Source organism: Scyliorhinus torazame, chromosome 10 (genome assembly GCF_047496885.1).
Source record: "Scyliorhinus torazame isolate Kashiwa2021f chromosome 10, sScyTor2.1, whole genome shotgun sequence".
In the NCBI taxonomy this organism is placed as follows: Eukaryota; Metazoa; Chordata; class Chondrichthyes; order Carcharhiniformes; family Scyliorhinidae; genus Scyliorhinus; species Scyliorhinus torazame.
The window spans coordinates 45,669,231-45,685,965 of NC_092716.1; the positions used below are offsets into that span (position 1 = coordinate 45,669,231).

The 16,735-nt window shown below is 43.6% G+C and overlaps 1 protein-coding gene across 1 annotated transcript in view; it reads right to left on the reverse strand.

Moving 5' to 3' along the window:
* The window catches only part of LOC140430530 (Fanconi anemia group A protein-like), a 179,264-nt gene that overhangs the window by 141,008 nt on the left and 21,521 nt on the right, over nucleotides 1-16,735 (reverse strand). Inside the window, 4 exon segments of the mRNA XM_072518055.1 lie at nucleotides 938-1,050; nucleotides 1,620-1,693; nucleotides 13,663-13,758; nucleotides 15,121-15,263. Of these exon segments, the coding sequence (XP_072374156.1) occupies nucleotides 938-1,050; nucleotides 1,620-1,693; nucleotides 13,663-13,758; nucleotides 15,121-15,263 (426 nt within the window).

Consider the following 16,735-nt stretch of genomic DNA (forward strand, 5'->3'; position numbering starts at 1 on the left):
GAGCCTTGCTATGTAAATGAGCAGCAGAGGCTTTGGCAGATACATCTGAGGTAGAACAACAGAGGTATTGTTGTATAACCAAAGTAGACTAATTGTGCACCAATTTCCTCATAACATGGCACAATTCCATTCTTTTGCCATAATAATGAAAAGTTCAAGAACATTTTGTGCCAATGATTTTGGAGCTGTTTGGTCAAGTGTCTCTTAATTCTTGAATCAGTTTATGAGCAAAATGCATCGTTTCATCTACTTCAATCTTCGAACATTATATATTCATTTCTAACAATAAGTAAAGATAGAACAAAAGATATAATCTATTTTTCTGAAAATGAGTAAATGTTTCCAACGATGCTTGTACTGCTCAAAGTAGAGGTGTAACTATATAACCAAAGATACTTCAAAGAACAAAGAACAATACAGCAAAGGAACAGGCCCTTTGGTCCTCCAAGCCTATACCGGTCATGATACCACCCTTGACCAAAACCCTCAGCACTTCCTTGTGCAGTATCCCTCTAAAGATCAAAAAGTTGTGTTCAGCTGTATCAAATGCGCAAAATTTCAAAGGGCAGGCACAGAGATTTACCGGAAGCAGAATTTTCAAAAGGTCACACTCTTGGAGCATTAGCACAATGCGAAATGATGATTCTATTTTGGTTTCCTCATTATAGAATGTCAGCTCCCACTACAGTCAGTGCTTCTGGAAGCATGACACGACTGACTTGAGTGGATAAGAGTGTGGTAACAAAAATGCTGACAATAGTCAATAGGCAGAGACACACAAAAGTGAACACAAATGATTTAAAAACCTGCATAATAAAGTTAACGGTCCTAAGTTGGCTAACTTCATTTCAGTACAGAATTATTTTTTCACTTTATCTAACTTAGCAGATTGGGCATTTTGAAGATACTGTTTTAGTATTTCAACCATTCTTCATACCTGATAATATCTGCCTCTGTATATCTTCATGCTGGTGATGATCTTCAGTCCCCAAACAAAGGAGGCAGAGATCACTGAAGAGCCAACATGTTACAGCAGTCGCATCAGGGTTACTGTTCACAGAGCAGAAAATCAGAGTTCTTCTCTTACTATCAGCTCACAAGTGTGGTTTTCAACATCAGACTACAAAGTTTACACTCCCTACGAACTTTGAATAAAAGGATCCTCCACAATTATTTTGACACTATAAGATTTTACAATAGTTTTGTTAAAAGAAAACAGGAGAAATTGCTGGGGTGTATCATCATTACAGTCCATTGTTCTCCTCTACCATGGCTAAATCTCTGCCATGCCATTTCCTCAATTTCAGGTGTCGTTGTTTGCTTCTCATTGCTCCGGCCTGCCTGTTGCTACTTCTGGATTACAGGGCTGCCATTGGTTTAAGTGGAAAAGCTGAGGCCAAGAGCCAGGGATAAAGTGGGGTCTCTTTGGAGTAGAGTCCTAATATTGGTATCAAAAATATTACAGCAGAAACACTTTTTTCTTTTTAAAAACTTGATTCTTTCTATAGCCCCACCTGAAAACAATCTGCATGACCTCACAAGACAATCAGTCACTTTGCAATGCTATCATTCATTGATAATGGGATACAGAACACTATTTATTTCTTTAATGGACATACCTCACTATCAGCTCTTCAAGGCTCACAATGTTCTCCTTGTGCAAATGCCAAACAATCTCCAGAGTCAGTTGTTCCTATGTCAAAGAAAAATTGTACGGTCTCTATCAGCAGCAGACATCAGAACACAGCACTTAGCAAGAGAATGTAAAATGTATACAATATCAGGTAACCCATCAACTAGAACATAAGTCAACAGTAGTAACCAAGAACTTGTCATTTAAAAAAACCTCTAACTTTAATAAGGACACGGGGAGTCCACACCGAGTAAAAATAAGAACGAGGTTTTATTTACAAACAATATATATTCACTTTCCAGTAGACCCCTACCGGGTTCCTGATTGATTGTTGCCTCACTGGACAACCTTATATACACTGGATAATTGGGATTCCCCGCCCCTAGCGGGGGAGCTCATACTCCGCAAGGAGCTCAGCGAGACGAAGCATTCCCACCCCGTACGTCCCGTGCGGGATGTTACATTAACCCACTGGCAAAAAGATAGAAAAATAAAGCTTTAAAACCTGTATTTCTCAACACAAATTAACATGGAGCTTGTTGTTCAGAGGAAGCATCACAATAGATGGGAATACATCATAGAAGGGAAGACAGATTTAGTTCAGTCGACTGTATGTTTTAATTAAACACAAATTACCAGCAGAAAGCAAGCACACATACTAAACAAAACCACTAATAAAATCAGATGTCTGACCAGCATAACTGCACTTCATTTCATGCACAGCAACCCTTTGATCACAGAACGTATTCTGCAATTCTACAAAATTGCTACTGTATTTAATCTTAAGGTACTTCTCTAGCTGCTCAATGCTACTATAATTGGCTTTGCAGCTTGTGCTACCACTAGCTATCTCCCAAAGCTACACCTTCCGATAATAACCCCAGCCAAAAATAGGATTCACAGCCTCAGAAATATTGCCAGTCTGCAGTTTTTCCACAGAGGGAAGCCTTCTGAAGGCAAGAAAAGCGTGATAAATATTTTTCATTCTAAAAATTGTAATGCTTCAGCATGTTATAGAAGTTCTTGTCCTTAAAAGAGCATTTTTGAAATGTGACAGGACTACATTATATAGAATTTGGTGAAATGAAACTCAAATAGCACCATAAACAACTGAATACCTAAATATCGTCAGTTTGTACAGGACAGTTTCATCTCCCAGTTCTTCCATCAAAACAGAAAGCCCCAAGTATTGAGGGTTTTTAAATTAAATATTGAGTTGGAGGAAATTGTGGATTTTAAGCTCAAAATATTCTACTAATCACAATGACTTACTATCTGTAGTTATTTAATTTTTTTCAAAAACTATACTTCATTCATAAAATCTATCATAAACATTACAGAACATTTCGAATTGTCTTGACTGTACATTTCCATCAGAGTTACACATTCCCTTGACTTTCTTCCATTCAATTTTGATAACCTTACACACATATCGCTCTTTACGTTACAATTCCTTCTTAAATATTTACATTGTCATGTTTCTTTTATACATTGGAGTGTTAATGACCCAGACCAACGGGGGTTTACACTGTTACCCGCCCCTCGGTGTACATTTGCTGGTAAGACCTTATCTGTAGTTATTACTTTTAACAGGCAAGGAAGTGCAAATGAAGACTGAACAAGAAGGACACCTTGCACACCAACTGGACACAGAATCACTGCTCACTCAGGCTAGTGTGCAATATCGCAAAGAAATAAACGCTTCACCCAACTGTTAGAGTTGTGAGATTTATAAGATTTTAGTTCTGGGCTACAGCTTTAAATTAAGGGTAAATGAAGGGGGTCATGTGACCTGTTCTAAAGTCTACCAGACAGTAAGCTTGGGTGGGTGATTTGATCGTTAAAGATCAAAGGAAAGCTTAGATTGTTTTGCCGAGAAGAAGGTGCAAGGTATTCACACCTGGAAATAATAGCAACATTTTCTGAGTTTACCATAAATAGACTAAATCTGCCAAATCCCAGTAAGATGTTGTTGATATCAAGTTGTAAACAGCTTTACTGTAAACCGTCCAATTATTTTGAAGATGAATTGGGGTTGAGGTTAAGAATAGCTCATTAGCATTTCTACTTCGATGCAATGGGTGCGATCTAGCGGCCTCGTCACGCCTGACTTGGGATGCAACAAGGCCGGTAAATCTCGCGAGAGACCTGTCGTGAGATTCACCAGCCTTGCCGCGCCTCGCGAGATCTAATGAGGTCAGATTTGCATATTCAAGTGACTAGTTCGTCTCACTTGAATAGGTCTACATCTGATCTATCCAGCGCCCGGGATCTAATGGCCTCGTCTCAGAGACCCCGAGTGGGCACCGTTTAGCACTGGTTTCACAAACGTGCAGGGTGCCGTTCCCTTATGAGGCCGGGTGAGGGGCGGGGCGGGGTGGGGGGGGGGGCTCGAGGAGGGGGGGTGGGGGCTCGATGATCTCCTAATTTGGGCTGAGCTCGTTAGTGCAGGAAGTAAGCCGAAATGCAGCCGCGGCAGGATGTTCCTCACCGAGACCCAGAAATGAAGCAGAGTCCCATTTAATAACAGGGTCATACTTGCCGCTGCCAACGCCGGGAAACACCAGGCTAAACGCATCCGACACAGGACTCTGTTTCATTTCCGTTAAATTGCGCCCAATATTTTACATTTTTAATCTGTCTTAATCAGTTTTAATCTGTCTGTGAACAGACCAATAGTTTTGTTTTAAAGATTTTGCCTGTGAACTGAACAGCAGTTTCTGAAAAGGCTGTCAGGTTGTAGAAACCGACTATCTTTTAATACACCTGATAGGTAAAAGATAGCTATTTAGCGTAAATATTAAGCCCCAGTCTTTAAATACCCATTTTACATTCACTCATAACCTCAAGACATACAGACACACAAAACAGCATGAAACAGCATAATTCCATTAGAGATTAAAACAACACTTTTACTGGGCAAAGATGAGATAGCCATTGTTCTAACAAATACATTTGCAAGATAATTTTACACTATACTTGTGCTGTACCATTTATCAGATCAAGGACATAGCAACACCATAGCAACGGCATAGTAATATGAAGGCACCATTGTTCACAATACAGATAACAGCTAAGTCAGCAGAAGACCAGATTAAGCTGGTTGTGATAACAGCACCGAATCGCATTCCATAACATGCACAAGTATTCAAACATGAAACATTTAAAACTAATGTTGCACATTGAAGATTGACAGCTAACCGTCAAATCAAACTCATTTGATTCTAACCCAAACCAATTAGGATTACATAGGGGTGTAGTTAGATGGCTAAAGACTGATATGATTTTGTATAACCGTGAGGGTCCGTACGGCCAACTTTATTCCGGAATTAACCTATACTTTGATCTAAACTATTCGCTGTCTCTATTTTTCATACTTTCACTTTTCCACTCTAACTCTTGAAGTAAATGCAAGCTGTTTTGCTGTAAGCAAGAAACCATTTCTGTATTATTTTAAAAGTTAAATTGTGTACAAGTTGCTTCACTTTAAGTCCCTTTTTCTAGCCGGACCTATTAGAGAATAAGATTTAAGTGACTCTCAATTGTAATCAAATAGAGGCAATAAACGATTCTTATTTGCACCCGAGAGGTTTTAACTCAAATTTCTACTAAGTTTTAGTGTTCGCAAGTGCCACTAAATCTGCGTGGTAGATCTCTACAACAGGCGTAGTTCGGCAAAAGGGAGGAGCGCGGAGACAAAATCGGCAAGACTCTGCAGCTGGTTCCTGAAGGGTCTCTCTCTCTCAAAGTGGTTTATTCAAGACATATTCTTTTCAGCAAGTATTCCCGAGTCTGCTAACTGTATTTAAAAGTGGATTTTGACCTGAGATAGGGTTTGTTTGAGTGGAGATAAAGGTAGCAATTAGGATTTAATATTTAATTGTTATCGTTAAGAACTGTTTTACAGGTAATTGTAAGCTATTTTCTGGTATGATGTTAAAGTTATTTTAATCCTGTGTTAGTAATAAAGTTTGTTTTGTTTTGATATACCATAGACCTATTGGAATCAGTCCTGGAGCGAAGCATCCTTTCATCAAAGTCTTACAAATTAAATTAAATTAAATATGGGGTTTCTGTCCAGTATCCTAGCAACTGTTGGGGTCTGGTCCAGGATCGTAATAATCCATTTCTAGGAAATCTTAACACAATCCAGGTAAATGTTATACAAATGAAAATATAAAATCTTTCATGAAATGATCATTAAAAATCTGTTGCACTATTATGCTAATATGTGCCAAGAGTACAAAATGGAGTTTAGCCTGGATAAAATACAGTTGGATAAATTTAATACTGTTCAAACAATTAGATTTGTGATGATTGGAGGATTTTAGGAAATTTAGCTTCTAAATATTGGGACAAAGTAAGAGTTAAAAGCCTGGGGGTATAGTGAGTGGCTGCAGTGATCATGGTTTTAAGAAGGATTTTGTTTTGCTTCTAGGGAATAGCAGGTGAAATTGACAAAAGAATATGTTTTTCAGTCTAGGCCAGGCATTGTCAAACTCGGGATCGCGACCCGCGGGTGGGTCGCGGGCGGGTGTCGGGAGGGTCGTGGAGCCGTCCGTCGCAGCACTCCTGATCGCGCAAATCCGCGTGCAACAGCAGTAGCCGGCTTTCAATAATGCCGGCTGCGAGCGGCCTTCAAAATGGCCAGGAAAAGATGAACAAAAATTTGGCCGCACTGCACATGCATGCCCGATCATCGGCGCACATGCGCAGTGCGGCGGCATTTTTTTTATATGGTCGCAGCCTTTTTTTTTCAAGTTCGGGGGGGCCACAGGGACCAAAGGGACAAAGGGGCCATTGGGGCCAAAGGGACCTAAAACCATTTCCTCCATTTTTGTCAGCAACAAACAAGGTAAGAGAAAATGGTGGGTCATACAGGTCGGCCAGCGTGGGCCGCGAAGGTCGGCCGGCGTGGGCTGCGAAGGTCGGCCAGCGTAGGTCGCGAAGGTCAGCCGGCATGGGTCGCGAAGTTCGGCCGGCGTGGGTCGCGAAGTTCGACCGGATTGGGTCCCGAAGGTTGGCTGGTTGGTAAAAATGGGTCCCCGGAAAGAAAGTTTGAGAAACACTGGTCGAGGCTATGGAATGTTATTGGACTGGGGAGGTCCCTGGGGAGTTAAAGTGCTTTTGCAGCCACCGTGTCGCCCCTATAAATCTGTTTTATAAAACAAGTATTACTCTATGCCCTGCTAATTTCAAGGTGGATTGAGAGCTGCTTTTTTTTCTTGTTGTTTGATGAGAAATTGTATAGTTGTGTTAAGGGGTAATTATAAGCTGTTATTTTGGGGTGTGAAGTTAAAAAGTTTAATGTTGCAGTTATATTAAAGTTTTATTTTAAAAATAACCGAGTCCTATTTTTTCATGCAATCGCCGGAGCTAATCATTCTTTCCGCACAGTTTTAAACTAAACTAAAATATTGGGGTTTTGGTCCAGCATCCTAACCACTGTTGGGGTCTGGTCTGGTTTCTATTCCAATCTAAGTAAATTATCACAGGTTCCCGACAAACACTTGCTCTCAACAGAGTTTTCAGAGACTAGAGTCACAGTATAAAGGTGAGCCAATTTACAGTGCAGACTTTGTTTGCACTGAGTGCTGAATTTGGGTGCATTTGAGTACTATAGTGAGAGTTTGGTGACTGAGGGAGTGCTGACTTTGGGTGCATTTGAGTGCTATAGTGAGAGTTGGTGACTGAGGGAGTGCTGAATTTGGGTGCATTTGAGTGCTATAGTGAGAGTTTGGTGACTGAGGGAGTGCTGAATTTGGGTGCATTTGAGTGCTATAGTGAGAGTTTGGTGACTGAGGGAGTTAGGTGAGGAGGGAGCAAGATGCTCCTTTCATTTTATTTCCTACATTTCCTCAAAGAGCGTGAAGGGAGCCCGGAGTTTACAGACTGTGCAGCTGACTGTGAGTAGAGTCAGAGGGCGGAGTTCCAGTTGGGCCACAGGGCAACTACATTCTGTAAGGTAAGAGTTGTTTGTTTTGTGCTTTTTTAATTTTTAATTTTTAAAAATTTTATTTTTTGTTTGTTTTGTTTTTTGGGGGCAGCAAGCTATCATTCTTTCTTTTCGCAGAATCATCAATTTTTGAGGGTTCACTTGGGAGAGTAGCAGCAGTATGTATATATATTTTTCTTTTAAGGGACCTAACGGGTGTTTAATCTTTCTTTTTTTCCCCCCTTTAAATCTCTTTGTGAATTCAGACCAGAGGGGATGGAGGCTAGGGCAGTTGCCTGCTCCTCCTGTAGGATGTGGGTGGTGAGGGATACCACCGGTGTCCCCGCTGACTATACCTGCGGGAAGTGCACCAAACTCCAGCTCCTCAGAGACCACGTTAGGGAACTGGAGCTGGAGCTGGATGAATTTCGGATCATCCGGGAGGCAGAGGGGGTGATAGAGAAGAGTTATAGGGAGGTAGCCACACCCAAGGTACAGGACAAGAGTAGCTTGGTTACAGTCAGGGGAAGGAAAACGAACGGGCTGACAGTGCAGGGATCCCTCGTGGCCGTTCCCCTTCAAAACAAGTATACCGTTTTGGATGCTGTTGGGGGGGGGGGGGGATGACTTACCGGGGGAAGGCCCTAGCAGCCAGGTCTCTGGCACTGAGTCTGGCTCTGTGGCTCAGAAGGGAAGGGGGGGAATAGAAAAGCAATAGTGTTAGGAGACTCAATGGTTTGGGGAATGGATAGGAGATTATGTGGTCGCGAGCGAGACTTCCGGAAGGTATGTTGCCTCCCAGGTGCCAGGGCCGGGGATGTCTCGGATCAAGTCTACAGGATTCTTAAGGGGGAGGGGGAGCAACCAGAAGTCGTGGTGCACATAGGCACCAACGACATAGCTAAGAAAAGGTGTAAGGATCTACAAAATGATTTTAGGGAGTTAGGTTGGAAGCTAAAGAGCAGGACAAGCAGAGTAGTGATCTCAGGATTGCTACCAGTGCCACGTGCAAGTGAGGCAAGGAAAAGAGAGCGAGTGCAGCTGAACACGTGGCTACAGGGCTGGTGCAAGAGAGAAGGATTCAGATATGTGGATCATTGGGTTATCTTCTGGGAAGGTGGGACCTGTACATGAAGGATGGATTGCACCTAAACTGGAGGGGCACCAATATCCTGGGTGGGAGGTTTGCTAGAGCTCTTCAGGAGTGAAGAGTGGGCAGTGAAGAGGCAAATGAAATACAATGTGGAAAAGTGTGAGGTTATGCACTTTGGAAGGAGGAATCTAGGCACAGACTATTTTCTAAATGGGGAAATGCTTCGGAAAGCAGAAGCACAAAGGGACTTGGGAGTCCTTGTTCACGATTCTCTTAAGTTTAATGTGCAGGTTCAGTCGGCAGTTAAGAAGACAAATGCAATGTTGGCATTCATGTCAAGAGGGCCAGAATACAAGACCAGGGATGTACTTCTGAGGCTGTATAAGGCTCTGGTCAGACCCCATTTGGAGTATTGTGAGCAGTTTTGGGCCCCATATCTAAGGAAGGATGTGCTGGCCTTGGAAAGGGTCCAGAGGGGGTTCACAAGAATGATCCCTGGAATGAAGAACTTGTCGTATGAGGAACGTTTGAGGATTCTGGGTTTGTACTCGTTGGAGTTTAGAAGGATGAGAGGGGACCTTATTGAAACGTACAAGATACTGTGAGGCCTGGATAGAGTGGACGTGGAGAGGATGTTTCCAATTGTAGGAAAAACTAGAACCAGAGGACACCATCTCAGATTAAAGGGACGATCCTTTAAAACAGAGATGAGGAGGAATTTCTTCAGCCAGAGGGTGGTGAATCTGTGGAACTCTTTGCCGCAGAAGGCTGTGGAGGCCAATTCACTTTGAGACAGAGATAGATAGGCTCTTGATTAATAAGGGGATCAGGGGTTATGGAGAGAAGGCAGGAGAATGGGGATGAGACAATATCAGCCATGATTGAATGGCGGAGCAGACTCGATGGGGCAAGTGGCCTAATTCTGCTCCTATATCTTATGGGAGGGTTTAAATTAGTTTGGCAGGGGATGGGAACCAGAGCTATGGATCAAAGGATAGGGTAGCAGTTGAACAGGCAGAAATAGTATGCAGCAAGTCTGTGAGGAAGGATAGACAGTTGATAGGGCAAAGTTGCACTCAGTGGAATGGGTTAAAGTGTGTCTGTTTCAATGCAAGGAGTGTCAGGAATAAGGGAGATGAACTTAAGAGTATGGGTCAGTACTTGGAACTACGATGTTGTGGCCATTACGGAGACATGGATTTCACAGGGGCAGGAATGGTTGTTAGATGTTCCGGGGTTCAGATGTTTTCAGAAGAATAGGGAGGGAGGTAAAAGAGAATGGGGAGTGGCACTGTTAATTAGGGAGTGCACCACAGCTGCAGAAAAGGAGGTAGTTGAGGAGGGGTTGTCTACTGAGTCAGTATGGGTGTAAGTCAGAAACAAGAAAGGAGCAGTCACTTTATCGGGAGTTTTCTATAGACCCCCCAATAGCAGCAGAGAGATAGAGGAACAGATTGGGCGGCAGATCTTGGAAAAGTGCAGAAGTAACAGAGTTGTTGTCATGGGTGACTTCAACTTCACTAATATTGACTGGAACCTCCTCAGGGCAAATGGTTTGGATGGAGAAGATAATGTCAGGTGTGTACAGGAAGGATTCCTGACTCAATATGTAGATCGGCCGACTAGGGGGGAGGCCATATTGGACTTGGTGCTTGGCAATGAACCAGGCCAGGGGTCAGATGTGTTATGGGCCAGGGTTTAGAGAACCCCAAAGTGTATCATGGAGTTCACCTGACCCACAACTTTAAATAGATTGTGGTATGGGGAGCACAAGGCCCACTCTACAGGTGTGGTACAGCAGAAATGGACCAGTATTTTTTTTAAACAAAACAATGTTTATTCTATGAACTCAAGTTAACCTTTTTAAAACAAACAGTGAATATCTTAGCAACTATTAATTCAAATACACCCCCTAAAGAATACAACACTAAGTAATCTGTCCTTTTAACACCCAGAAAACATAACAAACCTCTAAACAGATGCACATCAGGGTTTACATTCAATACTGAAAACATTTATAATTCTGAATTCACCAAATGATTAAGAAATAGTCCTTCATGGCAGAGAGCTCAGCAGTACAGCCGCTTTTTCTGACTTCAGCTGCAACACACTGAAAAACGAAAACCAAAAAGACAGACACACCCAAGCTTTTCTCAAAGTGAAACTAAAAAGCAGAACCAGAGCTCAGCTCCACCCACGCTCTGACATCACTGCAGTAACATGAGCAGCCAAACATTTCTTAAAGTGACATTCTCATGACAGATGTCTCGGTGAGAGAGCATTTCAGTGACAGTGACCACAACCCCTTGACCTTTACCATAGTAATGGAGAGGGATAGGAATACACAGTGTGGGAAGGTATTTAATTGGGATGGGGAAATTATACTGCTATTAGACAGGAGCTGAGGAGCATAAAGTGGGAACAATTGTTCTTGGGGAAATGCACAACAGTAATGTGGGGATTGTTTAAGGAGCATTTGCTGCGAGTGCTGAATAGTTTTGTCCCACTGAGATGAGGAAGGAATGGTAAGGTGAAAGAGCCTTGGATGACAAGAGAAGTGGAGCTCCTAGTCAAGAGGAAGAAGGAAGCTTACGTAAGGTTGAGGAAGCGAGGATCTGACTCAGCTCTAGAGGGTTACAAGGTAGCCAGGAAGGAACTCAAAAATGGACTGAGGAGAGCGAGAAGGGGGCATGAAAAAATCCTGGTGGGAAGGATTAGGGAAAACCCCAAGGCGTTCTACACTTAAGTGAGAAATAAGAGGCTGATCAGAGTGAGAGTAGGGCCGATCAGGGATAGTGGAGGGAACTTGTGCCTAGAGTCTGAGAAGATGGGGGAGGCCCTAAATTAATACTTTGCTTCAGTATTCATTAGAGAGAGGGACCTTGTTGCTCATGAGAACAGTGTGAACCAGGTTAATAGACTCAAACAGGTTGATATTAAGAAGGAGAATGTGCTGGAAATTTTGAAAAGCATCAGGATAGATAAGTCCCCTGGGCCTAAGGATATACCCAACGTTACTACGGGAAGCGAGGGAGGAGATTGCTGCGCCGTTGGCGATGATCTTTGCGTCCTCACTCTCCACTGGAGTAGTACCGAATGCTTGGAGGGAGGCGAATGTTGTTCCCTTGTTCAAGAAAGGGAATAGGGAAATCCCTGGGAATTTCTGAGCCATCAGTCTTATGTCTGTGGTGAGTAAAATATTGGAAAGGATTCTGAGAGATGGGATTTATGATTATTTCAAAAAACATAGTTTGATTAAAGATAGTCAGCAGGGCTTTGTGAGGGGCAGGTCATGCCTCATACGCCTCACTGAATTATTTGAGGATGTGACGAGACACTTTGATGAAGGTCGGGCAGTGGATGTGATGTATATGGATTTTGGTAAGGCATTTGATAAGGTTCCCCATGGTAGGCTCATTCAGAACGTTAGGAGGCATGGGATACAGGGAAATTTGGCTGTCTGGATACAGAATTGGCTGGCCGAAAGAAGACAGCGAGTGGTAGTGGATGGAAAGTATTCCGCCTGGAGGTCGGTGACCAGTGGTGTTCCACAAGGATCTGTTCTGGGACCTCTGCTCTTTGTGGTTTTTATAAATGACTTGGATGAGGAAGTAGAAGGATGGGATAGTAAGTTTGTCGTGACATGAAGGTTGGGGGAGTTGTAGATAGTGTTGAGGGTTGTTGCAGGTTATAGCAGGACATTGACAGGATGCAGAGCTGGACTGAGAAGTGGCAGATGGAGTTCAACCTTGATAAATGTGAAGTGATTCATTTTGGAAGGTCGAATTTGAATGCTGAATACAGGGTTAAAGGCAGGATTCTTGGAAGTGTGGAGGAACAGAGGGATCTTGGGGTCGCAGCTCTAGCTGCCGGTACGGCAAGACCATGTTAGAACCACGCTGTCGGGAATTCGGCCGGCCTGGGACGGAGAATAGCGGGGCGGGCCTCAGGCAATGGCCTGAGGCGTTGGTACTCCGCGGCGTACTCCCTGAGTACGCCAATTTTCAGGGGGGGGGGGGGGCGGAGAATGGCGAATCCGCCGCCAGTCCCGATTTTGTGCGCAAAAACGGATTCTTCGCCCCGTCGCCAAACGCGATTTCGGTGTTGGGGTGCAGAGAATCCTGCCCAATATCTATTGATCATTTATTTATCCATTAATATGAGCATTCATTTTTTTTTAAATGTTTTGATTCTAACCATTTAAAATATTTTAGAATTAATGTTCAGAATCAGTCAAAATTATTGTTGAGTTTACCCCCTGCACTCCAACCCAACCACCCAAGTGGACATAGATCCCTCAAAGTTGCCACCCAGGTTGATAGGGTTGATAAGAATCCGTATGGTGTGTTGACTTTCATTAACAGGGGGATTGAGTTTAAGAGCTGCGAGGTTTTGCTGCAGCTTTATAAAACTCTAGTTAGACCGCACTTGAAATATTGTGTCCAATTCTGGTTGCCTCATTATAGGAAGAATGTGGATGCTTTGGAGAGGGTACAGAGGAGATTTACCAGGATTCTGCCTGGACTGGAGGGTATGTCTTATCAAGAAAGGTTGAGGGAGCTCGGGCTTTTCTCACTGGAGTGAAGAAGGAAGAGAGGTACCTTGATAGAGGTGTACAAGGTGATGAGAGGCATGGATAGAGTGGATAGCCAGAGACTTTTCCCCAGGGTGGAAATGGCTGGCACGAGGGGACATAATTTTAAGGTGATTGGAGGATGGTATAGAGGAGATGTCGGAGGTAGGTTCTTTACACAGACGATGGTGGGTGTGCGGAATGCACTGCCAGTAGAGGTGGTGGAGTCAGAGTCATTAGGGACATTTAAGCGACTCTTAGACAGGCACATGGACAGCAGTAAATTGAAGGGTTGTAGGTTAGGTTGATCTTAGATTAGGATAAATGGTCGGCACAACATCGTGGGCTGAAGGGCTTGTACTGTGCTGTACTATTCTATGTTTTATGTTCTATCCCATAATTACACTCCACTGAACCCTTTTCTTTACCTTTGCTTTCCAAATCTCCTCACAGAATTGTAATCGACTGAGGATGTTGGAGGACAACAATTCTTGCATACTCTGAAGTAAACAGGCAAGCATACTCTGGAATATGAATGAAGTTAGTGTTAATGAACAATAACATCCAAAGAATGAAAATTGGTACTCATCAGTTTAGTTAAAGAATGCCTACTTTATTTTTCTGTTGAATGGATAGTGATCAGTTACTGCTATTTTAGATTATTTATCCTTCACTAAAAACAACGGGCTGGACTCTCCGTTTTTGGGACTATGTCCCCATGCTGTCGTCAAAACTGTGGTCTTTTATGCCAGGAAAACTGCCGTCAAAAGGCCACAGATTCACCGTCTTGCAGGGGGCGAGCAGGCAGCTATCATCGAGCTCGCAGCTCCAGCTGCCGGTACGGCAAGACCATGTTAGAGCCACGCTGCCGGGAATTCAGCCGGAGCGTGGGACGGAGAATAGCGGGGAGGGCCTCAGGCAATGGCCTGAGGCGTTGGTACGCAGGGAGTACGCCGCTTTTCGGGGGGCGGGGGGGTTGGCGGAGAATAGCGAAACCGCCACCAGTCCCGATTTCGTGCGTGAAAACGGATTCTCTGCCCCGTCGCCGAATGCGATTTCGCCGTTGGGGTACAGAGAATCCAGCCCAATATCTATTGATCATTTATTTATCCATTAATATGAGCATTCATTTTTTAAAAAATGTTTTGATTCTAACCATTTAAAATATTTTAGAATTAATGTTCAGAATCAGTCAAAATTATTGTTGAGTTTACCCCCCGCACTCCAACCCAACCACCCAAGTGTTTTGATGACTTAATGCACTCATCAAGGCAAAAGAGATTAGTGTGGGAGAATTGACCATTTCAGGCACTCAGTTAGAGTTATGCTCCCTCTACTCCGATTCAATAATGTGCTATGGTTGCCACTAGTGCACCAGTGTGATATTTCCATTTCTCACATCAGCCATCCACGAATAAGATTGTCAAATGCTGTCAAATGAGGATAGTTTTGTATTGAGGAAGCACTGCAAACTAGCAAATGCTTAACTTCACGGAGGACAATTGGCCAACATTTATTTTTTAAACTTTGACCTAGCCGATGAGATGCACACCTGGGACCGTGGTCTTGAAAAGAGCATGCCAATCCACAATAACATTCATCCCATCAAGTTCCACAAAATGTTCACCAGATTGAGGGCAGTATGATCCTAGAATCTAGGCCAAAGATCTAAAGATTTCTCCTTCCCTACTATTTTCAACAGAAACTTAAACAATTTTAAATCAATTATTCTGTATCTTGTTCCAGATATTGTGATAAATCAATGGCAAATTCAAGTCTACCACATGGCAACTACAGATAATTTAGAACATTTTTTCCAGTCTTGCTATGAATATTTACTGCCACAATTTGCATACAAAAGGTATGATCAAAAGAAATTCACCTACACGTTGAACTGAATCCAATATAACAGCACGTTTAGACACAACCCCAAGTTGCATAATTTGTTGAACTTTTTCCATGGATGCTCTTGCAGACAAAAGTCCAACAGACAGATCCATCTGCAAAGCCTGCTCTTGTAGAACTGAGGCTAAGAAAGAAACATGCTGGTTAGTTAAGCACATCAGAAAAATTGGTTACAAAATTTAAAAATAATTCATGGAATATGTACATCACAGCATTTATTGTCCATCCCTAACTATCCTTGAAAAGGTGGTGGTGAGTTACTTTTCACATACACCCGAGTGGCTTGCGAGGCTACCTCAGGGAACAATTAAGAGTCAACCCCTTTGCTGTGGGTCTATGCTGACATTAAGGCCAGTCCATACAAGGGCAGAAGATTTCCTTCCCGAAAGGGCATCAGTGAAACAGAAGGCTTTACAACAGTCTGGTGCTCCAAGGTCGTCATTAGTGATACCAGCTTTTTAAATTCCAGATGTATTTAATTGAAAGTTCCCAGCTGCTATGGTGGGATTTGAACTATTCTCTGGATAATCAGGCTTCTCAATTATTTGTAAGGTAACATAACCACTAAACTGTCACACCCTTAAAGCAGACAATCAACACTATCATCAACATTATCTAAAAGTAACATTCCCGTACCAGCCTCCCCGAACAGGCGCCGGAATGTGGCGACTAGGGGTTTTTCACAGTAACTTCATTTGAAGCCTACTTGTGACAATAAGCGATTTTCATTTCATCTCATTTTCAATGGGTTGTACAATGAATGGCCCAGATGTCGAATGCTCAGTGACAAGGTGTAGCAATAAACACAGGTTTAACTCCGCTTCATTCAGTATCCATCGGCTGATGTGGAAATCGGGACAGGCCGTTGGGCGTAAAATCAGTCTTGACTCCAAAATCGTGGCGGGCGCCAGGTTCACGCCAAATCGCAATTCTCCGGTGCCTCGACAGCGACGTCAATGCGTTCCACTCCGCACGTACACTAAACGCCATTGGCATATCATTAGCCGGCTGATCCGGTATTCCCAGGGGCCTCCGCGATACTCCGCCTCAGCCAGGGGGAATTTGCGACGGCGAGGTTCACTTGTGGCTTTAAAAATCGGGATACAGGCGCCTTGTCTGATGAGGGAGACGATAGGATATGCAGAGGCCCGACAGTGGCCTGCTGGTCCTGACACTGGCCGGGCTGGCTCGGGGGTGGGGGCCATGCCAGGGCGGGGGGAGTGGAAACGCGGCGAGGGGTGACTAGGGGGTGGCCCGTGAAGCCGTGGAAACCCCCCACAGGACCGAGGTGTCCAGGCACAGACCGGCATTGCCCCCGCCTACAAGGCAGCCATCTTGCTGTGCACCTTACTGACCACCCACCATGGTCCGTGGTTCTGCAGAGTGACAACGGCTTATGGGTGTGGTAGTCGGTATTAGAGGTATTACGGTACCCTGTAATGCCGTAAGACCATTGGTGTAGGCGGTACTGTTTTCATTGGTTAAGCCTGCCTGCTGGTTCCGCCCAGTAAGGCGGAGTATAAGAGCCCGTGTCTCCCCAGCAGCTGCCTTCTGTACCTGCGCTGCTGGGGGAAACATCTAGTGTAATAAAGCCTT